The sequence below is a fragment of the Lissotriton helveticus genome, chromosome 2_1 (assembly GCF_964261635.1).
Source record: "Lissotriton helveticus chromosome 2_1, aLisHel1.1, whole genome shotgun sequence".
Classification (NCBI taxonomy): Eukaryota; Metazoa; Chordata; class Amphibia; order Caudata; family Salamandridae; genus Lissotriton; species Lissotriton helveticus.
The window spans coordinates 1,904,918,735-1,904,946,271 of NC_136059.1; the positions used below are offsets into that span (position 1 = coordinate 1,904,918,735).

Sequence of the window (27,537 nt, forward strand, 5' to 3'; positions counted from 1 at the left end):
TCATAGTAGTCAGAAAGGTTTGGAATGAGTCAGAGAGAAGAGGGATGGGGAAAAGGTTGGAAGGAGGATTTCTTTTTATATAAAAAAAAACCTGAAATTAATTTATACATACACATATGCATGCAACAGTTGGTAAGGTTCTATTGGCTGGAGAAAACCTTTCTATATAAATACCCATATGTGCACAGAAGCAGTAATACTTACCTAGTCTAATGTGCACATTTATCTTGTGGTAAAGTATTGTACCTTGTGGTGTAATTTATATTGTTCTCCTTATATGAATCTATCTGCTTATATCAGGAGGTATAGTTCAATGTGCACTGACACATGCGTAATAACAACTTGGGGGCATATTATCAAACAGGGCATTAAAAATTATTGCCATTTTAGCGGCAGAAAACTGCCGCTAAAGCTGCGATAATGAGCTTGATAATACGGCCTTGTGAATTCCAACAGAAACCCATGTTCTGGTGTGAACATGGGCTTCGATTGGAATTCTCCAGGGCATATTAACAAGCCCATTATCGCCACTTTAGCTGCAGTGTTCTGCCGCTAAAACCGCGATAATTTTAACACCCTGCTTAACATGAGAAGCATAGTTGGCCATGCCTAAGTATACTGTTGTGTAGTGAGTATTGTTGTCATGAGTGGAAAAGCCAGCCCTAGAGAAATCTAAGGAAGCTGAGATAGTTGTCAGTGGGTCTTACACGTGTGGGTCGTGAATTCCATAGTTTGACTGCTTGTACAGAGAAAGATGTTCCACCAATGTTTTTTTTTCTTGTATATAGGAACGGTTAGGCGGGGATCCATTCTTGAGTGCAGGTTACTTTGTTGTATGTATTTGTTGATTCTCTTCCTGATGAAGAGTGGTTCTTTGCCAGATGTTGCTTTGCTGTGTGATACAAAGCAGCTCAAAGATGTGTCTTCTGGCAACTGGTGGCCTCAGTCGTGACAGTGCTGCATTAGAGAAGTGGGAGACATGTAGCAGCTGTGGGCAGTGGCCACAGGTCTGAGGTGCAAAACAAAGTTAAAATGCAAAATGATAAAAATCCCAAACTGAGTGAGAAAAATACAGTAAAATTATATACACAAAATGACAAAATCCAATAAGGGGAACCAGAGATATAAATGTTTAAAGTTTTAAGTAAAAATAGCAAATACAAATAGCTCAAAGAAGCACAAAGTGCCAATGATGATCAGTGATAGCTGTACAGCAGGAACTAGCCACAATTTGATGCTGAGCCGATGCAAGTGCAGGTCAGATTCACTAACCATGTTCATCCTGGTAAACGATTTTACCTTCTGACTTTAGCCCTTTAAATCCAAATTCACCACAGGAGTTCAAGCTAAAGTGCCCCAAAGGCCCTAGGGGAGACACTGAGAGACTCGCTGGCTGTCAGGCACAGTCCATCCCAGGTCCAGTTGAAACTGATCAGCAGTCAGCTGGAAATAAGGACTACTGCAGCTTGTTTTATCCCTGAAGCTTGAACAGGAGGTCGCCTTTGTAACTCTTGAAGTACACTCCTTTGCCCTGGATACAAGACAGAGAGGAAGTTCATTCTTCTGGGGATCTTTTCAGATTGCAAACACCAGGTTCAGTTCTCTTTTGACCTACCTCAGGCCCAGGAGTGCTCTGAAGAGGATGCCTAGAGATGCCACAATTATGGCGGACATGAGCTAGTGGGTGGGAATGATCCCTGGGCACACCCATAACCAATGGGCTAAAGGTACCTGCCCATTTTAGTCATTTTAAAGATGGCTGAAGTCTTTGGCCAGCTAAACTTGGGTTCTGAGGGTTGTGTGTGGGGGGTGAGGGGAGATACTATGGTAATCCTAGAGTTCACCCATATCTCACACCAAAATACACTTCTTGTACCCCCAAGAAACCCAGAGACGGACATCTGGTAGAACAAAGAAAAGTTCTTCAGCAACTAGACAGTGGATATACAAGAATTATTTGGTATTCTGCTCTCGCCCTGTGAAGTGCATCCCAAGTAAGATAAGTAAAACCCAAGCAGACCTGTCAAGCAGGTCTTGACATTCCAGCAGGATCTGACACTTTGATGTCAACAAGAGGCTCAATGTGATGGGGCTGTTCTCGCTTGGAGGGGGGGACAAAAGTAGGGTTAGGGCCTGGGTGTTCGCTACATCTGATTGTGACATGGCAGGCCTCTTAATCAGGTCCCTGGGCCCAGCCCACAGGCCATCTTGAAAGGACACAACAACACCTCCCAACACCCAAGGACATATGTCCCTGTCCTGGGAGCAACTTCACAACTATTCAAATGCCAATTACTACTGGCAGAAATAGGAGAGCAAAATCCAGATTAGCCTCCAGTGATTAAACAGAAAACAGTTCAACCAATAAATTGGATTTGGATTAACTATTAAAAAGAGTCACTACCGTGGGTGGCACAAAGGGTCCTGCAACACAACACACTAGTGACATTTAAGTTACAGGCCCCGGGTGTTCTCTGCATCATATACTAGGACCTTTTTGGGTAAGTGAAATATGCGAATTAGGTTCATACCATATTTATTATGCTAAAAGTGGGGAGCAAAAGCATTTTACTGCTGGTTAACAAGCATAAAGTATGCAGTGTGTTATGGCCAACAAAAATAGGATTCAGTAATAATCCCATCCACATGGATCTCGTCTTTTCAAAATGTATCATGTTGGGTGTAGGCTAAAGCAGGTGCCAGGCAGAGGCACTGGTTTGCTAAGCTCGCCTACTGACTGAAAATTGGAGATGTTACTACTAGTGATATAATGTGTTATGTCTCTGTGGTTTGAATTCATCACACTATGTTCTGTGAAGGCAAAATGTTCTATAGCAAGATGGATCAGTTCTGTTTACAGCAATGAGCAACTTCAATAATGCAATGAAACTCCGGCGTACATGTGCTCTATAAATATTTATAACATTACACAGTGAACTCTTTCGACAAAATAGCGATAGGTAATAGATCGAACTACTTCTTGTTGAGAGAGCTATTTTTTGAAAGATTCAATGGGTTGTCTTTTTGGTACTTGCATGTAACTACACCAACATATAAAAATGATGGAAGGAACTACTTACTCTCGGAGGTCTTTGGGTGTGTGGTTAATTAGAACATCTTTATTCACCACATTTTATCTGTGAAATGTTTTTATATTGTGATCTGTGGTGTAGTCAAATGAAAGGATAACAAAATACATCGCAGTATATGTTGTGATAGCCAAGATGTGACCTATTACCTAAATGTTCCGCATAGAAGAATAGTCATCCGCAAGGGAGAGGGGGAGTCCTCTGTTCTGAACATCATACTTCATTACCTAATGCAAACAAATATGTGAAAAATGTGTTTGAAAATGAAAATGTGGCAATACTGCTTTTTAGTTGATATTAGGCAATGGCTAACAAATAAGCACTTGTGATTTTTTTCCCAGGTTAATTGTTTGCAGTCTGCACTTGAATGCTTCCAGAATCAAAGCTCATTGTTAAAGGAAGTGACTGGGTCACAAGTGACTGGATCACCAGTGACTGGATCAAAATCTTCTCTCTTCAAAAAGGCAGTTAGCCTGCTGAAACTGAGACGTAGCGAAAAATTTCCAGAGCTGAAAAAGGTATATCTTATCATTTTCTAAAGTATCCCAAAGGTCAATGATATTGTATGGCACTGTATGTTTGTCATACGCTCTCTGTTGTGATTCCTATTTGCGAGTACGATGTCCTACATCTGACAAAACCAGGGTTGGTGGGCCACTAAGGCCAAGGGGGTAAGGAGTGATTGAGCCCCACACTTTACCCTCTACCTCGAACAGTTACTGGCTTTTATAAGCACAAAGCCTGCTTTCCTCCTATACTTTTGTAGTGTGTATATTTATGCAAGGGGAAGTTCAGCATGGTTACCTAAAAATGGCCTAGCAAGTCTACGCTGTCGCTTTGGACAAAGCAAAGCCCTCATCAGACCCCCAACTCTTCTATTCATTGGCTGTCTTAAGCTTGGAGGGAGAAGTAGTCATACAGTGAGTGAATGAAGATGAGGTGGGGCCTCTTCCACTCCATAGCAAGATACTACTGCCCATCAAGGTTAGCAGTCATATGAAGAGAGAAGATAGCTATCTGGAAGCACAGAGTCAAAACCAATCTGCTTGATGTTCCTCCCTTGCCTTTCCAACTTTCCACTGCCAATGTAATTCTCCTCTCTCACTCTTGACGGTCCCACACCCCCATGGGAAGCTGCCCTGGAATGTGATAAGCATTCTGGCACTTTGGGCTAAATAGCGTCAAGGCAGGCACCCTTACACCATAGTGCAAGTGCGTCTGCGTTACGGTCTGAATACTTTATGTGCAGGAAGCGGCACCTTTCTGCACAAGAACTATCCTTGGAGGCTTTTTCTTCTTTGCGAGTGTACTGCACAATGAAGTACACATCAAAGAAGAAATAACAAGGAGAAATAAAGATATGTCTCCTCTTTGTGCAAGCCTCAGGCAGATGAACCACTTTGGCGTAAACCCATGTCTACAACTCCTTGTAAATATGGGTTTGTGTCAAAATACATGGGTGAATGCACAGAATGCCCATCAACCAACCATGGAAAGCCTACCCGACACAAAGTAACACAAGGTAGGTAGCACAATCTGCTGTGATGTATTACCTATTCTTACAAGGCCACGCAAATCAACATTTGTATGGCTTTGGAAATACAAAAAAGTATTTTGGAACATGGCTGCATCAGAAAAGTGATAAAACCGAGACACAAAATCTTTGTAAATCTGGGCCTATGTAAATATGGGTTTGCATCAGAATTCATGGGTGGATGCACAGAAGCAGCCAAGCACTGCTTGTTCAATTATTTACCAAACCTCTTCTTTCTGGGGACCATACAATTCAGCTGTAGCACTCCTCCTTGCCTTTCCAAGCTATATGTGATCTTAGACTTCCTACATTAAGCTGGTGATAGCTATCCGGTCTTACAAGAGAGTATTCTGTAAACCTTTGTCATCTCAAACACTTATCTCATGACCTTCTAAATGACGATTCCTTGTATTCTAGTAAAGTGAAATCAGAAAATGTATGCTGCCATACTAACTTGTGTGCCAATTCCCCCAATCATTCTGCTGTACCTCAGCTTCACTGCCCTTAGCTCAAGTAATATTTTGCCATTTGATCTCGCTGTCATCTCATATCACCTCTTGGATGGTACCTCAGGTACTTATTATCACCATAGCAGCATTCCTTAATGCTTTACAGACTGCTACAAACTCCTGAGGCGGAAGCCAGGAGCAACGAGTGATTTTAAAACTGTATATCTTGTGTTTTTTAAAATGTACCTGATCCTTGCACTTTGCCACATTCTCGCCTACCACATCTCCCCGCGCAGCCGATTTGGACGCTGCCGTGGGTCGCTCTAAGGATTGACGCCATTCTGGGGAAGCCCCCCCTGCTCAGGCCACGCCCCCTTTACGCTAGGCCACGCCCCCTGCCCTTTAAAGCGCGCCCAAACCAACGCGCGGCCAGACAGATTGCTACGAACTCCTGAGGCGGAAGCCGGGAGCAACGAGTAATTTTAAAACTGTATATCTTGTGTTTTTTTAAATTTACCTGATCCTTGCACTTTGCCACATTCTCGCCTAGCACATCTCCCCGCGCAGCTGATTTGGACGCTGCCACGGGTCGCTCTAAGGATTGACGCCATTCTGGGGAAGCCCCCCTGCTCAGGCCACGCCCCCTTTACGCTAGGCCACGACCCTTCCTTTTCCCCATTTAATCATGTGTCTCTCCCGGCCGCGCAGCGGACGGGCGCAGCGGGCGCGCCGGCGGCGCGCCAAAGGCAAGCCCGTCTGCGCCTGTCCGCGCCAGGCCGGGCCCCAGGGCCCTACCCCCTGCTGGTCCCATCTCCTACCTACCAAACCAACTTTTAGCATACCGTGACGACTGGCCTATTAGCCCTTCAACTCAAACCCGTATTGCTTCTTTTAAAATCGCCCGTAAAGATTACCCTGACCCTGCACACTGTTACTCTAGCCCCCACAAGGAACTGCCTGGTACAGCCTTTCCTTATGGTTGCCCTAAACCTATGACCGACCTTCCTTCCACAGACTCAGTCGCCCTTCTCAATACCCGGTCCACGGTCAAGCATCAACTGGAACTCTTTGACCTCCTTGATACTCTTAAACCTGAGATTTTATGTCTCACTGAAACTTGGTATACGGCTGCCCCTATGCCTGATATCCTCACCTACCTTCCTGATGCTTATTACATCCTTCGCGCCGACCGTCCGGAAGGCAAGACCGGCGGCGGAGTAGCAATGATGGTACGCTCAAACCTTCAATTTCAAATTCTCCCCCACCACCCCATTATTTCTACTGATTTTTTAGTGGCTCGCTCCACGAATCTAGTCTCCCCTCTCACTATTGTGTTTTTCTACCGTCCCCCTCAACTTATGCCACACTTCATCCCAGCTATACAGGATCTACTGGCCACCCTGATAGTCAACAACTCTGCCGCTCTCCTGTTAGGTGACTTCAATTTTTGGCCAGGTGATCCTCATGAGAACACCATGTCCAAGGATTTTTCCGATACCCTTCATTCCCTTAATTTCACGCCACATATAACTGTCCCTACCCATACTCACGGGCATACCCTCGACCAGGTCTGGTCAGCCAATTTGTTAATTTCCACACCCATTGTATCACCCTGCGCTTGGTCTGATCACTCCTTGATCACATTCTCGGCCCCTTTGAGGGAGACCAACATCCCTCTTCGTCCCAAAAATATTTACGCCCGCAACTGGAACAGGGTCGACCTGGCTGGCCTAGGTCATTCCTTAGTTTCCTCTGCCCCTACCCTGACAGACCTACCCCCTAATAGGCAGGTAGAAGCTCTGGATAACAGGCTTTCAGAGGCCTGTAACCCTGTTGCCCCACTTAGACTAATCAGAACGCGTCACCCTCACGACGCAAATAGGTGGTTTACCAATGCCCTGAAAAACCAGAAGTTGGCATTGCGACAGGCTAAGCGCCACTGGCGCCGTAGATACTGCCCTGACCTTAAGATGTCCTATTTGATCCTCTTACGGGCCTACAAAAAAGCGATACTCACCGCCAAGCTAGAGTATTTCTCTCTGAAAATCAAACAGGCAGCAAATCAAAAGAAATCCAAAGAGATTTTTTCAATAGTACATGAGGTGGCCGATTCTAATAGAGTGGTGTCCAGACCCATCCCTTCCCAATCCCTCTGTAACACTCTCAATGATTATTTCATTGAGAAAATCATTATCATAAAACAAAATATTCCTTCAGCACCCCCCCCTGCTTGTTTATCCTCCACCCCCTCCGTCCCCTTCCTTTCTTGACCAATTTCCGCTGATTTCTGAAGAAGCGTTCCGCATCCTCCTGGGCAAAGTTAAGACGGGCTCTCCCGCTGACTTCTGCCCTGCACATGTCTTGAGGGAGCTTTTCTCTTGCTGCCCAGTACCTCCTATCACTTTGCTTAACACTTCTATCACTTCAGGAATTGTACCTGATGCTTTTAAATCAGCCACGGTCATCCCCATCATAAAGAAACCTGGTGCCAACCCTACTGTTTCTTCCAACTTTCGTCCTATCTCCCTCCTTCCTCTTCTGAGCAAGATCTTAGAAAGTCACATCACCTCCTCGCTCTCTACCTATGTTGAAGCTCATCACCTTCTGGCTGACCACCAGGCTGGCTTCCGTCCGGTACACTCGACGGAAACGGTGGTCCTCTCAGTGATCGATGAGCTCAGACGTGGGGCTGACACCAACTCCTCCCAGGCCTTAGTCTTACTTGATCTATCAGCGGCCTTTGACACGGTCGATCATTCCATCTTACTCGACCGTGTCAGGGGTGCCGGCCTACGGGGGACAGCCTTGTCCTGGCTCACCTCCTTTTTAACAGGCCGAACTCAGGCTGTTAGGCTGGAGGACTTTTTTGCACCTACCCGCCCTGTCATCTGTGGGGTACCGCAAGGTTCGTCCTGTTCCCCTCTTTTGTTTAACTTTTACATATACCCTCTGATTGTTGCTTTACAGGATATGGAGGTCACAGCGTTTAATTACGCCGATGACCTCCAACTTATTTTTAAACTCTTCCCCTCGTCTGACTCAGTTCTTAAGGTCCATTCCACTCTTACTTTCATATATGATTGGATGAACCTTAATCATCTTAAATTGAACCCCGATAAAACGGAGTTGGTTCTTATCGGTGGTCCCTCCAACCCTTGGTCCCCTGTTTTCTGGCCCCCGATCCTTGGTTCCCCCCGTCTCCCTCCACTTCTGTCAGAACCCTCGGCATCAAGGTCAGCCAGGACCTTTCGCTACGCCCCCAGATAAGCGCAGTAGTTTCCTCTTGCTTCCTTTCCCTCGGAATTATCCGGAAAGTCTCACGTTACTTTTCAGCTGATGCCCTCAAACTTGTGATCTCGGCAATGATTCTTTCCCGACTAGACTATGGCAATGCCCTATATGTGGGCATTCCAGCCTATGAATGTCGCCGGCTGCAGCTTATACAAAACCTGGCAGGATACCCCTAATTTTGACCCATTCCTATCACAATATTCACACTGGAACAGGTTTTGCGTATTAGATCAGGTGGATTGACTTGATATTGAGGAAACAAATACTCTACCACTAGACATGCGTCTAAATGAGGAAGGGAATATCCCAGTGGAAACTATGAATTCTAGTTCCAGTCCTATTCCTCCACAAATGGCTGGTCACGTTGTGTTAACACCCTTATCTGTGACTATGCCTTTAAATAAAGCTTCGGATCCTGGAAAGAGTAATGTTTATGACCAAAAGGGTCCCTTAACTATTCTTAGTTGGAATTTAGCGGGTATACACCGCAAACTAGCATCACCTGAATGGAACTCTCTAGTGGAGGCACATAAGATCTGCCTGTTCCAGGAGACCTGGAGCTTAGAACCACTTCATAGAGTTGGTTACGTAACATATTTTGTGCCTGCAGAGAGACATATAAATGGGAAGGGACGCCCTTCAGGTGGCTTGCTTACCTGGATTAATATCTCTCTCAATTGCCACATAAAAATCAAGCAGATTAATAACCCGGACATCTTAGGACTCTCTTTAAATGGTCCTCGCAGGGGGTTCACATTGGATCTGTATAATATCTATGTTAGAGGCACCAAATATGGGTCTATGTCCCCCATCGTAACCGCACTCGAAGCGGAATTAAGAGAAAAAACTGAAGGTGCAAAAATTATAGTTGCGGGTGACTTCAACTGTACTTATGAGCCACTCTCCTCTGATGATATTTTGGATTTGTGGGAGGATGATACTAGAAGGGACATTCCGCTCCTTAATATTCCCCCGATCAAGAAATGGTCGCACAGTGCGATCCAACTAAACGCCCTGACAGTAGAGTTTGGCCTAAGAGCTGTGAACGGCCGAACACCATCTGACCCCTTGGGTGCTGCCACATATAACAGAGTCAACCATACTTCCAGGATCGATTACATATTGCTAGATGTAATGCTAAGGGATCGAGTCAAGGACATGGTAGTCCTCTCTACTGTGGAAAGCGATCATAATCCGCTTTCTCTTTCTGTATCAAATCCCTGGTCTAACAAATCAACTGAGAAACCTCCTAACGATGCCCACAAAACCTCTGTATCTGCCTGTGGGAAACGTTTAAAATGGAACCATATTGCCACTGATGAGACTAAGCTTAAAAATATAAGAGAACTACTTGTGTCCTCACAATCGGAACTAGACACCACTAACGCACTCTTGGCAATAGATGGGGTGACAGCAATCTTTAAAGACACTCTTAGGTCTATAGGTGAAATATTCTTGAAAAAGGGGTGTGTGAAAGGAAATATGGCATCCCGGAAGCCTATGGGTAAGCATGATTGGTATAATCCTGTTGTATAACTCCTATATATCTCTATATCGTGTTAAGTTAGCATAGGTACGTTTGAGATTTAAACGCCATTCTTCCTTTCTTGCAACTTCTGCACACGACCCTCATTTGTTGACTTAGCTTTCAACCTAGTAGTTTGCCGTGGTGAATGTGAGAATAATATGTTATTGCTCTGATATCTGCTTTGTTTAATAAAACATGTCTGCACGGAGAGTGCTGAAGTTTCAGGAGCAACACGATATGGAATTGTTATGAGGTCTGATCTCCACGCCTTCATAGTCATAACACAAGTGCAGCCTTTGCCAACTTGGGCTTGAGGCGGGATTGATATTGCTTTGCACGAGAATTGTTAACACACTTGATGCGGTGCACATGCAGAGAGAGCTGGTGTATGCTGATGTGATTCCTTCATGCTAGGACACTAAGGTATGGGCCCGCCCAAAAACAACCCAAAGAGACCTTCTTAGATAATAATATAATATATGTGTTAGGGAGGGTGAGATATAAGTGTTGTTAACTCTTATTCATTACAGCATGTTAACATGCTGTCACCATTCGCTTTTTATGTCTTAGTAACTATGCTGATAATTTTGCTACTGATAATAAGTATACTTGTATTATCAAAGATACTGCGCCTGAGAAGACGGCATTAGTAAATAAACATTTCAAATGCACATGTGTCTTCTTTACTCCATGTTCTGGTTTGTAATGATAATATAACGAAAGAGTGTTCATGAGTCCCACGTACCCTGAGGTACTGTAAGTTCATGTTCTGGTTTGTCTAAACATTGGGTGTATGATATGTCCAATGAGACACTGTAGCTAGCTCGGTAAGGGGTGAGTTGGTTGCTAAGGTAAGTTTTGGGACATCCTAATTTGCCGAGGTTCCACTCCTCTGTGCACAGTTCTGTGTGAGTACAGAAACCCTGCAACATGGCGCCCAACGGTTTCGGTGGTCTTATATCATGACACTCGAGTAGTTTATCGTTCATGCCTTAACCCCTTCACGTCCGTTTCCGGAAAACGGGGTGTCGGTGAAACCTACCTATTTTTTGAAATAGGTCTTTATTCAAGCTTGATTCTTACCTAAACGGTTTCTTTGAATTACTACCCAGTTGTGCTACAAAGTATTCTTTGTGTTTTCTTGTTTCCAATTCTGTAATGGCGGCAGCGGTGGCTATTGCGCAGCATAGTCGCGTAGCGGTACGCAATCATCTTCAGACGTACCAAGTCCCAGTAGATGGGATGGCTGTGATTTTCGTGGTAAGTGCAGATCCGGCGTTTCCTTACGAGTTGTTTTACTCTTGGGTTACGTTTCCGGCTGTGGACGCTAATTCTGGTTTGTACCACTCCTACACCGCCTCGGATGTCCCGGCTGAATATACGCCGTACAGGGCATTGGAAATACCTATTGATCATTGGCAGCATCGAGTTTGGTTTGATGGCGCCCTCCCCCACTCTTTGTCCCGTGCGAGGTTAGGTCCACTCTCAATTCCAGGTACTAATTGGCCTGCGCTGGGTGGCTTTACCCCGCACCCGAATCACGGGGCTTGTACCCTGGCAGAAATTCGCAGGCTGCATGTAGTTTCCATTTCCGTGATTCGTGCTTTAGTGCAATACATCGGTCGACATCTTCCTGGTGGTCCCCAGGGGGGTGCGGCCGCTCCCATGGAACGAGGCGGAATGCGTCTCAATCCTGTTATGGTAAATTCGGTTTTTGGTGCGCGTCCTGTTGACAACGATGACTTCCCATTCTGGCTAGCAGAGAAGTTTGATCAACTGGAAGCGGTTTTTCCGAATTCCACTCCTGCTGATAAACATAGAATGTTGACGATTACTCTCCCGAAGGATATTACTCCTGAACTTGCTGACTGTGACAGCTGGGGAAAAACATTTGCGGCAGTTTATACAAGGTGCTTCGGCACCCCGTCTATGACTGCCCTGCCTGAAATCGTTCGACGTGTTCAGAATGATCACGGTCCAGAGGCAGCGGTTGAATTGGGTATGCGCCTGTGTGGTTCTTTTCAGATTGTAAGTGATCTCATTCTCTCCAATGTTAAAGGAGATGCAGTTAACTTTCAGGTGTCGAATGCTTTGGCTGCTCTGCCCGATGCCGACAAACCCCGCCAGTTAGCAAAGATTGTGGTGGCCGCTTATAAAACGATTGGCCGCACAAGTAGAGGTCTGAAATATTTTCCAGTGAAGGAGAAAAAACAACCACAGGGTCAATCTGCAGTGACAGATGCCCAGCCAAAGTCCAAGAAACAAAATTGGCCTAAAAAACAGACACAGGGGAAGCAGACAATGCAGACTCAGGGTTCTTTTCCTGCAATACAAGCTCCTGCGCCACCCGAAAAAGTTTATGATTTGCGCGACCGCGCGATGATTAAATCACCTGATCGTTTTCAGGATTCTGATCAACGCTCTCCTCGTTCCTTTCAGGACACATCGGCCCCGAAAACCGGTGGAGGAGGAGGGGGTGGACGTGGACGTGGTGGCCAACAAGGACGTGGTCAGTCCCGCCAGACGGACGGCGCAGTGAAGCAGGAGGATTCTACGCCTAGGCGTCCGCAATTTGCGAAAAAGAAAGTCGCAGCCTTAACAGCGCATCGATATGCCACAGATAGTGAGAACGCGGCTTCGGAATCTGACGTGGGCTCTGACCTTGCTGGACAGCGCGGCGGAGATAACAATAGTCAGAGAGGCGCTGCGTCCACTACTGAGGGTGACAGCGACTGATGTCTACGTTGTGATAGAAACAGCGGATACGAGACTTGCTCCCCCTGAAAGACTATATGAAATTGTCCTGTTAATTGAAGGTGACATACAGCGTACCGTTAAAGGTGTATTTTGGGAGAATCTGTCTTCTACATATGATATTTTACTTTCGGAGGCTGACTGGCCCCCACCTTTTGTGCTCGCGGCGCCGCGAGGGGAGGAGGTAATCCTACCCAGTTTCGCGAACACTGTCTCGAAAGAGCATGCGCAGCATTTTGCAGAAGAGTGGGCTCGGGCTCTCGCGCCGGCTCTGTACCGTAACCAATGTGGTTGGGATAAATTGTCGCCTTGCCACGAAATTCCGTTGCGGTCTCAGCCGCAGCCTCAACCTCAATATCCCATTCGGCGTGAAGCAAAATCTTCCGTCGCGGAAATCCTTGAACAATTGGAATATCAGGGAGTTATTGAAACGTGTGTGTCACCGATGAATAATCCCCTTTTTACTGTGAATAAACCTGACGGATCATATCGTTTGGTTTTGGATTACCGGCATTTGAACTCGCATTGCCGTAACTGTGCAGTACAGAATACCCACGGCTCTGCCCTAGTGGATAGTCTCGTGCGTAAGCGTTTCAAGACAACGCTTGACATATCCAATGGTTTTTATGCCCACAGATTGGACAGCTTTAGCTCCCAATGGACCAGTTTTACAAGCGCTGGAGTCCAAAAGCAATTCCGGCGTCTTCCAATGGGCTACAAGAATAGTCCTGGTGTATTTACCGCTCGAATTGTCTCTATTCTAGAGGCACTCGACCCTGATGCTTTTTCGTATGTGGATGACATATATCTCACAGACGACGATATTTGGGAGCATCTGTGTCGTGTAAATTCTCTTGTTTGCAACTTCGCAGACATGGGTTACAAATTCAACTTTGCAAAATCGCACATTGCTGAACACACAGTGTTGTTTTTGGGCTATGAGCTCAACAATGAAGGTAGAGGTTTGGCTCCTCACTTCTTGGAGAAGTGCGCACAATTACGCGCTCCAACAACACTGAAAAAATTACAGTCTTTACTGGGCTTTTTGAATTTCGGCAGAACTTACATTCCGGAATATGCCCAGCGTATCAAGCCTTTGTATGCTTTGATCCAACCAACTTTCTCAAAATCATGCTGGCTGCCTGAGCATTCAGCCATTTTGCAATCCTTGCAGGCTGATCTGCTCGCTTCTAAATATTTACTGACTCGTGATAACCACACCAACCTGGTAATAAGAATAATTCCTGGGACGGTGGGTTTCACTTACCTCACTTTTAATGAAGGTGACACAGTACCTATTGCTTACAAGTCACACTTGTACACCTCGGCTGAGATGCGGTTTCCCACCATAGAAAAGGTTTTAACTGCTGTACAGATGGCTATTCTAAAGGAACGAGCTCTGTCACAGGGGAAACGCATGCTAGTGGTAACACCCTGTCCTCATTTGGAGGCAGTCACGAAAGCCAGTGTACCAAATTCGAAAGCTTTGCACCCTCGGTGGATTCAGTGGGCTGCGTCATTGTCATCCTCGGATGTCATGTTTATTTTTGACGCTTCCTTACGGTCGCAGGAGTTCTTGCAGTATGAATTCGTTCACCCTGCTCCTCTGGCGATGCGGCCTTTGGAGGACTTCCATTGCATCATTTACACTGATGGGTCGGCGCAGGTTGCGCATGGCTCTAAACATGCCTACGTTTCCGCATGCGCCATTGTGGTCGGTGCTATGTTGAATGATGAGTTCATTTCCAGGGAGATACACACGTTGCCCCTGGGCGATTGCACCGCACAATTGGCAGAGCTTCGTGCTCTCTTACTAGCTTTGGAGTACGCAGATCCAAGTGTTACTACTCTAATTGTAAGTGATTCTTATTACTGTGTCCAGTCTTACAATGAAAACTTGTTCTTTTGGATTCAAAATGATTTTCATGATTCCAAGGGTAGCACAATAAAACATAAAATGATCTGGGTTCGAGTGGCAGAGCTTAAGGCTATGTTGCCACTCGTTTATGTGATTCATACTCTCGGTCATCAGCGCGTGGGAGTTCACGCTTTTGGCAACTCGCTTGCTGATGAAGCAGCGAAATCAGCAGTATCTACATACTTAGTTGCAGCAGTTACTAGGTCTAAAACCAAGATTGATAGCGACATCTTGGCAGCGATTGCTGCCTCTGAGAAGGGAAGTAAACATCCTTCGGGATTCCCTTCGAAGTATAAATACCACTTAAGTCCCGAAAAGGTTCCTTTTGTGACAATTCCTGATGTTGGGGAACGGCTGATTCCCAACTCGGATCGCAGAACAGACTTGATTACAGCGGCTCATGAAGGTGTGGCGTCTGCGCATGCGGGCGTCTCAGCCACTGTAACGCAACTACAACAACGTTTCTGGTGGCGGGGACTGTACAAACAGACGCGTGATTATGTCCTTCTTTGTGACATATGCCAGCAGATTAAACCTTCAACTGCTACGCGTCCGCCTCAGACTCAGTTGTACATTTCTAATAAACCACTAGGCTGTGTTTATTTAGATCACTGCGGTCCATTTTCATCTGATACTGCGTATAAATACATCTTAGTAGCAGTTGACTCATGCACACGCTTTGTGTGGTTATGGCCACATCGCAGCGCTGATTCCCGGACTGTCATCAGAGATTTGCGTATCTTTATAGGGATTTTTGCCTGTGGTACCTTCCATTCGGATCAGGGTCCGGCTTTCGCCTCTAAGGCGTATAAGGATGCCATGACTTCGATGGGGGTCCAAGTCAAGTTTTCGTCACCCTACAGACCTGAGGGTAATAGTGTAGTTGAACGAATGAACCGTGATTTAAAGCAATCTTTGACAGCCCGAGTTATAGGCACTGGCAGAAACTGGCTGGCTCACCTCTATGGCGTGCAGCGTGCTCTTAATAATCTCCCTAGAAGGTCTCTGGGTGGGCGGACCCCATACGAAATGCTCTTTGGCATCAAGATGTTCGTCCCTGACCTTGACGGTCTAGACTCGGTGGTTCGCGCCACTTCCTTTGACGCAGATGAACATTGCAATGTTTTACAGAATCTACAAAAGACAAGAGACACTCTTGCAAAGGAACATTTGCCCTCCACATCGGATGATGCGTTGCAGATCCCGGTAGTTGGCTGGCTACCCCAAGTTGGAGAACTGGTTCGAGAGAAGATCGACAACAAGAAAGAGTTTGGTCCCTCCTATCGAGCTCCGGTCCCAGTGCTTGGAGTGAAGGGCACAAGAACAGTCATTTTACCACCACTTCCAGGTCGTAAGGAAAACAGGTTTATTTCTATTGACAATGTCAAGATACACAGAGTGGCCGATTCTTCTTAGCATGACACCGGCTGTTTCCTGTCCTTCCATTGTGAGAAATTCAATTATGCCCACTGCTTCTAATAATGAACCTGAGGTGGCCATCGAATTACCTGCTGTTTCCACTCCATTATTGAATAATTTACCAGGAACTAACCTTGATGAGACAGACTATACATACCCCACTGATTTGTCCATGCCTGACCTGCAAGCTCGTTTAGCCACGGAATCCAGATTTTCATTTGACTCTGCTTCCCTTGCCTCGAAAAAACCCTCTAAAATTGCATTATATGCTAGCCTGTTTAAAAAACATTTTTTGATACCTCCTTGGATATACATTTGGCTGGTCCTTTTTTCAGTTTACCTTTTTATGTCAATTGGTTTTGTGTTTTATTTTTTTCGGATTATGAATGGACACTATGTCGAGGAGAGAACTTGCATTACTCATTTGAATGGAACTTTGGCCCCACTTTCCTCTTCACATTCTACACACAGATTAAAAAGAGACTTGACTTTGGTTAACATCACAGCGTGGCCTGTTCTGGATGGAATCGCGTGGGATGCAGTTCGTTTTCAGATACATGGTCCAACGGAAGTCGTTAATGTCCCTAATGTACTGAGAGTTAATATGGGGGATGTGGTGAAACAAAACATTCGTTCTGATGATTGGGATGTTAATGCTGTGGAAAGTTTGTTTTCTGATTTGAAATATTATGCTGCTTTTGATGCTGAGGATTTATATTTAGAATCTGCTAATTATGGTGAATTGTTCTGTTACCAACATTATGGCAATCACTTCTTACACAAGACATCTTCCCGAAGGGATGCGGTTAATTTTACTCAGTGGGAACATTGCCCAGCACCAACACAAGGGAGTTCAGAAACGTTTCTTAAAAAGTATACTTATTTCACTGACTTTAATCAGTCCAATCCCGAGTCCTTTTATTTTAAATTTCACAAACAGCAACTGTCCAAGGTTCGTCTTACAAATACAAAATTGTTATATTCAAAGGCCTTCCTGGATCAATTAGTTACTGGAGGGTATGAGTTATGGAAGGATACCATAGACCTTAAATCTGTTTGGGGCTCAAGGGCCTGGCAGGTACAAGGCACTGAGGCTTTGCACCGTGCATGTCTCATCCCAAATCATATGTGGTTTTTAAATGAAACCATTTCCCAGACCACATGCTTTGGATTGGCTACATCTAAAAGGTTGAACACCCCGTCTTTCCCGGAGTTGGAGGAATATGAGAATTGGAGTAATTTTACTAAATTGTCCATTAGAGAAATACAGGCTCTGCTTCTGAATTCCTCCTTTAACATTTCCAGTATGAATCCCAAGGGTTGGCTGCTTTGGCACCGTAGTGCTGATTCTTGCCAAAAAAGATTTTTAAATATAACTGACGGTTTTAAGACTGTTAGATCTGATCCCCGTTTTGATTTGAGTCATACTGTCACCTCTTACTCTGTTGGCAAGTTGTGTCAAGCTTGGCTGAAACATTCAACTTTACCTGCGGTTAAGTATCACCTTTCCAAACTGAATGCAGACGTGGATTTGAATGATTTCATTAAGGGCCCAGCTAGTGGCAGGTCGAAAAGGTGGTTATATGGTGTTTACAATGAAATTTGGAAACTCTCACAGGTGGAGGCTGCTTCACGCCTTAGGGCTATTGATCAGGCAAATCTTGAGAAAGTGCTTGCAGTGGTTGACAATAGCATTAACGTGCTTTCCTCTAGAATTTACACATTAGATAATATTGTGTCGTCTGTTGTTGATATTGTACATGATGAAGTATCTGTATTATACCATGGTCAAAATCAATTACGTTCGATCATGCAGTTTGCATGGACACTTCAGACTCTGAAAATGGGTAAAGTTCCCTGGGGATACATGAACGTTTCTTCTTTATTTGCACCGTTTAATTTGACAGACAAACAACGCTTGCTTTCAATGCGTGATGCTTCCTTTTCTATGCTACATATTGAAAGGTTGGAATCTTTACCTTTTTCTGTGGCAGAATCCACTGCGGCTACGTGGCTTATCCACGGTTTAATAACACTGCCTTTTGCTTTATATAAGTTTTCAAATTGTATGAAATATGTGCCAATAGGTCGTTTTGAACCCTTAGGTAGCGGTTTTCTTCATGAGGTCTGGTCACTCCCATACACATACAGATGTTTCAAGGATGACCAAGAGGTTTATCTAACAGGGGATGAGTGTACTGAGACTCCAGATCATTCTTTAATGTGCAGACACATACAGTTGCACGGTTCATGTAACAAGGACCGCCCGAATATGGCTTGCGTTTTACAGGGCACGCCAGTTCCTGCTATCATCCCCACGTTTAAATTGTTAGAGAATGGTAGTTATTTAATGCTCAATAATGAAAACTGTTGTGGTTTAATTAAAGGTATAGCTTTCATAGTAACAGTTAGTGAGCGAGTTATTTGCTGCAGAAATGTTCTTTATCCTCCCACACGTGAACATAGGGAGTCTTCCATTTGGCCACAGATACCGACCTTGGGAGCAGAATTCAGCGGCATGGCTAGAATAAGAGCTCTATTGTCCCAGAAAGAGGTGGCCTTGAGCTCGGCCCGTGAAACTTTCGTGCTTCACATTGCTAACACCCGCACGGAGGTTCAGGCTCTTTTAAACACTGATTTGCCCTTGCATTTCGGAGCCATGGTCCGTTCTATCTTTAACGCATCCTCCACAACGGGCCTGGCACATTTTTTTAAAGTTGTTAGCGGTGGTCTCGTGACTTCCTTTGAGAAGATTTTTGGAGTCATCCCTGCTTTCTTCCATTCTATTTTTTCATCCTTATTTGGAGGGTTCCCGTTTTTACTTGCTTTAGCGGCTGGCGCATTGGTGGTTTTCTGCCTTTTTAAATATGGATGCCCTTCCTGTGCAAGTCCACGCACAGCTACTACTGACGCGGTTTCGCAACCGCATGCTTGATTATTATGGCACACTGCCGTTGGCGACTCTAAGCACGGCTTTTGGATTATCTTTTCGGTTCTCCTATTTCACCTGTGTCCAGCCTGTATTTCGCTGCCTGACCTGTGATTTCCTTTGGGCCATTGATTTGTGTCTCTGCGGACCAATGTCTGCTGACGTCGATTTTGATCAACTGATGAGTCCTATCATTGCTCACGAGTTGGTTTGTTCTGACGAAAGGATTATGGCCTTGGCGGTGGCACATGGACTAATGGGTCCCTGGGATGTGTTGTCGGCAGCGCAAAGTTTCTTGGAACGAAGTTTTCTTGAAAACCCACCGAGCTGTCCTCTGATGGTTATAGAGGATCCGGTGCTGGAAGATCACGTATGTTCCTTTCATCTTTTAAATTGGATGGCTGAACTGTTTTCGGATGAGGACAGTGACTTCCTCCTGGAGGCTGTTGCAGCTTACTTTTCATATACAGTCTTATCATAGACACTGCCTCAAATTGGCATGCTGATTGATAGCATTTCCTTGATTTTATTGACTTTTGGTCAAGACATTTTATTTTTGCTTGCCTATTGGCTTGAGCCACATTATATTTGTGGGCTATTTTTTAGCATTAGTTTTTATTATTGAATTTTTATTCATGCTCGTTTATAAATGGATTCTGCTCTCATGTGATGGCACTTCTGTTACCTTATTTAGTCCGTTCTCGGATCATGGGGGGGTGTTGTATAACTCCTATATATCCCTATATCGTGTTAAGTTAGCATAGGTACGTTTGAGATTTAAACGCCATTCTTCCTTTCTTGCAACTTCTGCACACGACCCTCATTTGTTGACTTAGCTTTCAACCTAGTAGTTTGCCGTGGTGAATGTGAGAATAATATGTTATTGCTCTGATATCTGCTTTGTTTAATAAAACATGTCTGCACGGAGAGTGCTGAAGTTTCAGGAGCAACACGATATGGAATTGTTATGAGGTCTGATCTCCACGCCTTCATAGTCATAACACAAGTGCAGCCTTTGCCAACTTGGGCTTGAGGCGGGATTGATATTGCTTTGCACGAGAATTGTTAACACACTTGATGCGGTGCACATGCAGAGAGAGCTGGTGTATGCTGATGTGATTCCTTCATGCTAGGACACTAAGGTATGGGCCCGCCCAAAAACAACCCAAAGAGACCTTCTTAGATAATAATATAATATATGTGTTAGGGAGGGTGAGATATAAGTGTTGTTAACTCTTATTCATTACAGCATGTTAACATGCTGTCACCATTCGCTTTTTATGTCTTAGTAACTATGCTGATAATTTTGCTACTGATAATAAGTATACTTGTATTATCAAAGATACTGCGCCTGAGAAGACGGCATTAGTAAATAAACATTTCAAATGCACATGTGTCTTCTTTACTCCATGTTCTGGTTTGTAATGATAATATAACGAAAGAGTGTTCATGAGTCCCACGTACCCTGAGGTACTGTAAGTTCATGTTCTGGTTTGTCTAAACATTGGGTGTATGATATGTCCAATGAGACACTGTAGCTAGCTCGGTAAGGGGTGAGTTGGTTGCTAAGGTAAGTTTTGGGACATCCTAATTTGCCGAGGTTCCACTCCTCTGTGCACAGTTCTGTGTGAGTACAGAAACCCTGCAACAATCCTACATGCCGACTTGCAAAATCCCTCCTAATTGAAAGTGTTAAAGGTAAAATACAATCCCAGATACAAGAAGCTAGGAAAAGGTACAGACGTACACTGGAAATAGCTAAAAAGGAGTGGGATGAGGACTTCTGGCGCACCTTGAAAGAGGCTAGTGCAAGGAAAGATTCAAGGTGCTTTTGGGATATCATTAGAATAAGAAACAGACCAGATAGTGACCTCATAACATGCAACATCACCAGCCAAGAGTGGGTTAACCATTTCTCTAGGCTATACACTCGCCAATCTAATCATAATACCTTAGACACATCTAAGAAAGATCAGGTACGAGAAGTGGTTCCAATTAGGACTCAAAAGGATTGGGAAGTAGACCCAATAGATCTATATTTCTCTATAAAAGAGGTTGAATATGCCATCAGTACCATCAAGCCCCAAAAGGCACCTGGCTCTGATGGCATTTCTGGGGATCTGCTGCGCTCTGATATTACGACATGGGGGAAATGTATCCACAGTTTACTGATTGCCATCTGTAGGGGCGCCCCAGTCCCTACATCCTGGAAAGGGGCGGAGGTCGTCCCAATTTTTAAAAAAGGCGCCAGGGATGACCCGTCCAATTACAGGCCTATTAGTCTGTTAGATATAAGTCAAAAGGTAGTTGGTAAGGTACTATTAACCAGAATATTGGAATGGATTAATGAAAATAATGTTCTTTCTGACTTCCAGGCAGGGTTTAGAACAGGCACTGGCACAATAGAACAAGCCTTCAGACTGATGCTAGTGTACTGGAAGGTGGTGGTCATAGGCAAAGGCAGTCTTTATCTCGCATTCATCGATTTAAAGACTGCCTTTGACCTTGTACCCAGGGAGACCCTCTGGAGAGTCCTTAGTGATATGGGGATACCAAATTACATTCTATCACTACTTGTAAGGCTCCATGATAATAGTTTTGCCCAGATTAGATGGGGTTCAGGGGGAGAAAAAACTACCAGTATTCCAGTAGAGAGAGGAGTTCGCCAGGGATGTGTTCTGGCTCCCACTCTTTTTTCTTTGTACATCAATGGAGTGGTTGAGCACCTGCTTAAAGACCCTTCAGATGAACCATCCCTGGCGGGGATGCGTATCCCTACTCTTCTCTTTGCTGATGATACACTCCTCCTGTCTAAATCCCCAATGGGTCTCCAAAAACTCCTTAACAACTTCCAGACCTTATGCGTGGAGCGGGGCCTTGTAATCAATACCGACAAAACAAAATATCTTGTAATGAATCCGCCCAAAAAACCTGTACGCCCTCCTAAGTTGAACGGCGTACCTTTGGGGAGGGTAGACGTATTTGATTACTTGGGAATCCGCTTGTCACACAACATGCAGTGGGCCCCTCACTTAGACAAAATGTTGTTAGCCCAGAAGAGGGTAACCGGGGCCCTTCTGAAGGAACAACGCTCTTGCGCTATAAGACCCATAGCTCCAGTTATTGACATATATGTAGCAAAGGGAGTTAGCTCTGCTTTGTATGGGGCAGAATTATGGGGTTCATGCAAAATCAACGAACTGGCAAGCTCTGAAAGGAAGTTTTGTAGGGCAATCATGTCACTCCCACAAGGTACTCCCACAACTCCATTAATGCTTGACCTTGGCTGTCGACCTATAGAAGATCTGGCAAGGTTCAGACCTTTACTTCTATGGGCCCGGTTGTGGCGAGTTCCGGAGCTCGCGTCCTATGCGAAAAGGCTCTCTGAAATAATGTCTCTGCCTGGATGGCATAAAATTAAATGGTTAAAGGACATGAAATCCCTTTTGTGCAACCTGGGTATAAGTGAAGCCTGGACCGACAAATCATCTCCGCCAAAGGCAGTACTTAAGAACTTGTATTGGAGTTGGATTCTGAATAAGAGGAGCACTGATCCCACATTGGGCAGATTGACAGAGGACTTTCTGTGTTTCAAGGACTTACCAATTCGGGAACTCTATTTAGACATTATTGAGAAACCATTTGATAGGTCCTTATATTTTAAATTTAGAACTGGAACACTACCTCTGCATTCCTTTACTTGTCGGTGGAAAAAACCAACTCTGACCACAGATCTCTGCCCTGCATGTCCACACAGACAGGAGACAGTGGCACACTTTTTTTTTGAGTGTCAAGAATATACCAAACCAAGAAGTAAATGGCTTAAGAATTTGTGTCGTATGCTGGGGACTAGACACCATGTTGAGGCACTTCGTATTTTAAAGTCAAACTCACGTTCACTTTATGTTTGCACTTTGTCAAAAATTTTATCGTGGGCCTTGCGCATTAGGAGCAAAAGGCTAAAAGAAAAAGTTTAATCCTTTTTTTAACCTAAATCTTTTTATGTAATGCTTCTTTTGATGAAAAAACAAGGTTTTTAAATTCCAATGTAATTAATTTGTCGTACTTTTTCTAAATGAATTTGTGTATATTTTTTACTATGAAGCTTTTATGATAATTTTTATCGAAATAAAGCCTTTGACTTGACTTGACAAAACCAGGCAGCACGCCTCATTTTTAGGCTCCCCAAATCTAGTCACACCACCCCTTTACTCAAAACTCTCCATTGGCACCCTATAATGGAGCGCTCACTCTTCAAGTTGGGTTGCCTGACCTACATGTCATTAGCTGGCACCGCTCCTGCCTTTATTAGATCAAAGATCACTGCATATGTCCCGGCTAGACATTTGCAGTCTTACACAGTTTCTTCTTTCAGTCCCCCGATTTCGTAAGAAGAAATCGGGTGGCTCCACATTTTCGACACTTGCCCCCCTTTTTTGGAACTCCTTTCCCCTGACACTTAGATCTATTTCTTCTTACCTGGATTTTCAGGCTGCTTTGGAAACCCATCTCTTTTCTTCTGCTTACACTTTTTAATTCCTACTCCCTTCTTCCTCAGTTCTTCAATTTTTAGTTTCTGTCTTCAGCGCCAAGAAACCGTTTGGTAGTAGAGCGCTATATAAATCCTTTCCAACTTCAACTTCATTACTGACTGTGCTATCTGAATCTTGTTTTCTAAATAAGAAATAATAGAAAAGATCTGTGCTAACGTACTTTTCTGCTTGTGGTGTAATTCGCAAACATTTATAATGCCTAACACTTGTAATGCTACTCCAAAAATAACTGCAGTGACTGTCTCTGGTGTGGAAAGAGGGTGGGATACCACCATATTCTGTGGATGAGTAAAGGAATTTCTCCAAAGGGAGAAATATTTTCCATGTGACAACAAATAAAAGGTTAAACATCAAGAAGCACATTTCCACTTGTCTGAATTGTGTAGTTATCCCACCCTTTGGGGAATCTGTATTAATTAATATTGGACAGGAGGAGTACTCTTAGGAAATTATTACATTTGTAGCTTTCGTGGGGATGTTTATGAATACCGAAAAATGTATTACTCTTAACTTCTAAGTAAACTAGCATACTATATTTTCAACTTCTATTAGTAGGCTATTTATAAATAGGACCTATGGTACCCAGCTTTCTTTGTTGTGATGACTTGCTTTCAACAGACAAAAATCATTTACATGTCAAGGATGAGTTGCCATACACCCACTTGTTTCCCAACACCAAGCAGAGTAAGTTTGTGAAATAGAAGGTTGGGGGAAGTGGGCACTTGAAAGAGAAATAGACTGAGAAAGGGAGAGATTTGCTATGTTACCCACAAAGCCCTTTTAGAAAAATCCCCTTCACACTTGAAAAATAAACTACTCCATTACTGTCCGACACGCACACTGAGATCCAGTGACACAGTGAGCCCTCGGATTCGGCTCTCCAGATATGGAGGTAGATCCTTCTCTGACACCACTCCAAGGGTATGGAGCCAACTTCCTGTCCATCTGCACGGCTATTCAGATGTCAGTCAGTTTAAGAAGCTGTTGAAAACCTGGCTATTCTAGATCCATAACGATGGTTCTTGAAGACGTTTATTTTATTTATTTATTGAGTTTTATATAGCGCTGGCTAGACCTGGAGGTATCAGAGAGCTTTACATGAGGAAGAAACATTGTTTCGGAACATGGCGACAAAGTTACTTCAGTTACTGGAGGGTAGTTACAGGAATTACATGATTACAAAAGCATAGCATTAACATGAGGTAAAAAATACGCAAGGGGAGAGAAGATTAGGGGAGAGAGGGAAGGAATAGGGGAATAGGGGACGTAGCGCCAACATACACCTTCAGGTGTGATTCGCTGTACTCTACAAATGTTTTTTTTTTTTTTTTTCGTGTGTATCCTTTTTATAACGCATGTAATCCTAAGTCCTTATGTTTCTCAACTGGTGCTTATGTAAAGCGCTCTGACACCTTCGGGTAAAGTTCGCGCTATAGAAAATTGCATAAATAAACAAATGGATATCATATCATATCACAGACAGAAAGAGAGAGATGGAAGGAGACAGAGCGAGAAAAAGAGAGAACTTAAGGATGCCTGTATGGCACAGGAAGAGACATCTGTCTACCAGTATGAAAGCCCACTAATTTCCAGTAGGTAGACTGCAAAGTTTATATTTGTTACGAATTCTTCCTTTAGACTCCTGCCCGGTTGCACTTTGGTTCATTCTGCAGATTATTTGAACGATGTACATCCTCGTAAACTGATATGCTTGTATATGACGGCATAAACTAATAAATAAACTTGTTTTAAAAAATGAATGATTGCCTTAACTACTGGCAGCACAACATGAATAATTACAAGTAAACCAATATGTGACATCTTTTTCTCCCAGGAATGCAAACCATGTGAATTTTACCGAAAGGAAACACCAAAGAATTTTCTCAACAGCATGGGGTCCTTGATAAACAGGGTAAATATTTCAATTATGATTTTGGGTTTCGCGATGTAATTTGCTGAAAATCGCTTTGGAAAAGTTTTACCAAAAATTCCCCCGCAGCAAACTGTGAGCCACAAAAGTGATTCCATTTATTACAAAAGGGAACCATTTTGGTTTGTTACAAATTTCATTTACTGCGGAAGCGAATCATTTTGTGATACAAATGAATGGAGGGATAGATTTATGAAATTGTCACGCCATGCGGCAAGTCACCTTGCTGCGCATCACAGCGTGACAGAGAAAGGGCAGGAATGCGCTGTATTTAAGTCAGTATGATGCATTCCCGCCTTTTTCCCTGCACCGGCGCCCTTTTGGCAGCCGAGCGCCAACACAGGCACCCTTGCGCCATGGTGTAAGGGTGCCTCCGTTGCATGCAGGATTGTTTTTTTGCAGGAAGGAGCACCTTACGGCACAAAAACAATCCTGAGAGGCATATTCCTCTTTCGATGTGTGATGCAGAATGCAGCGCACATAGAAAGAGAAAGAGAAAGTGACAAGGAGAAAGAAAGATATTTTTCCTTGTTACGCTTCTGCTGGAAAGGCGTATCTTTTGGGCTCATTCTCAGGTTTACCAATTCTGGTAAATCTGGGATACACTAAAAATTCATGAGAGTTGTGTGGGAACACCCATACAACGCCCATGGAATGCCTTCGCAGAGTAAAGCAAGGCACCGATTTGCGCTGCGTTGCTTTACTGCCGATTTATTGAGACACTCAGGGCCACGCAAAGTGGCCTGGCGTGTCTTCATAAATCTCACTTAACCGCATGCGTGCGGGCGGAATTCCGCTCGTACGCTGAGATATGCGAAAGCGCATGTTACGTGACGAGCTGGGCTCGTCATCAGCGTAGCAGGAGGCTACCTCATGACGAGCCCAGCTCGTCATCAGCGTGGAAGGGGTTAAGGTTTGTGTTGAGGATGTACCACGTTGCATGGTGTACATGCAATGGAAAGGGAGTCATAAATATGCCCCACTATCTTTAAAAGTCCAACAATTCTTGGCTGTAAAAACTGTTAGCAAAAAACAATTCTTTGCGATTCGCTCTTGCAAATCCAATTGAAAATCTTCCTCAATATGCAGCGGGGAGAAGCCGTATATTTTTTCAGACTTTAAACATGATTCATAGTATATGTAGAATCTAAATAAACTTCGACATGATGTATCTATCATATGGTTGATGTTTCTTTTCCATTTATGTTACAGATAATACAAACTATAAAGCCTGGCGTGACTATAAAGACTGGCGTGCCTGTATGAAGCTCCCAGATTGGAGGACTGACCTCTTTGATTGTGTAGCGGGACAATGCTACCCTCAAGAATACCAGGCCCTTACATGTTCTTAGAGTGTAGCCATATAGGGAGGTATGGTTTTAAAGTGTTGTAGACACATTGAGTTACTATGGATCTTCCTTATCTTCAACCTAGTTGACATTTTCTACTTCCATGTAAAACACAGTTCAAACACAGTGACAAAAACTATGTGAAATGCGACGGCACTCTTTAAAGCTAAACACTATGCTGCATAACGTTTTGTGGATTATTTAAATAATATATATTTGTTCATTATCCAGTATTACTCTTGCTAATGTATACACATGAATACAGACGTGACTTGTATTTTTTTATAATTTATATTTATTTATTGTTTGTACACCCCACACCCGAAAGTTAAATTGTTTTTAACTTATGGTGTAAACATTTTATGAAATGCTTGTTTGATAGCAACTGAAGTATTTATATATGGTTCGTTATTTCTGTGTATACCAATAACATTTTTTCTTTGGAATTTTGAATCCATCACTTCTGAGAAGTGGAGGCCTGTAATACAATAAATATTTATTGCCAGTGCTAAGCCCACAATAATCTAAATAAATATTTACATTTTAAATGACTTGTCTATGGTGTCTACAAAACAAAATGCACAAGCACTTGCATACATTGGAGAAAGAGAAAGACCGGCTGATAAGTATTTTGAGCACAACATGTTCTGCGCCTGGTTATAAATGTGTAATAAGGTGGTCAAAGATCTCTGCCAGGTACGTTCTTAATACATTTATGTCTGTGTGTAGCTTGCAAGTTACAGCTGAGATTCCAACAGTGCTAGTTTGAGCTTTCATCCTTATGAATATAAAAT

The 27,537-nt window shown here is 43.8% G+C and overlaps 1 protein-coding gene across 1 annotated transcript; it reads left to right on the forward strand.

The window, feature by feature from the left end:
• The first annotated feature begins 1,192 nt into the window (after window positions 1-1,192).
• LOC144820339 (uncharacterized) lies at window positions 1,193-27,191 on the forward strand. Its single transcript, XM_078677907.1, has 4 exons — window positions 1,193-1,285; window positions 3,431-3,607; window positions 25,299-25,376; window positions 26,607-27,191. The coding sequence occupies exons 1-4, from the start codon at window positions 1,193-1,195 to the stop codon at window positions 26,658-26,660; spliced, it is 402 nt and encodes a 133-aa protein (XP_078534033.1). The 3' UTR covers window positions 26,661-27,191.
• The last annotated feature ends 346 nt before the right edge of the window (window positions 27,192-27,537 follow it).

Excerpts from the sequence above, each read along its gene's own strand:
- LOC144820339 (XM_078677907.1), top strand. The coding sequence starts at position 1,193 with ATGATCAGTGATAGCTGTACAGCAGGAACTAGCCACAATTTGATGCTG. Across the intron at positions 1,286-3,430 it reads CACTAACCATGTTCATCCTG|GTTAATTGTTTGCAGTCTGC; the intron begins GTAAACGATTTT and ends TTTTTTTCCCAG. Across the intron at positions 25,377-26,606 it reads TGGGGTCCTTGATAAACAGG|ATAATACAAACTATAAAGCC; the intron begins GTAAATATTTCA and ends TTTATGTTACAG.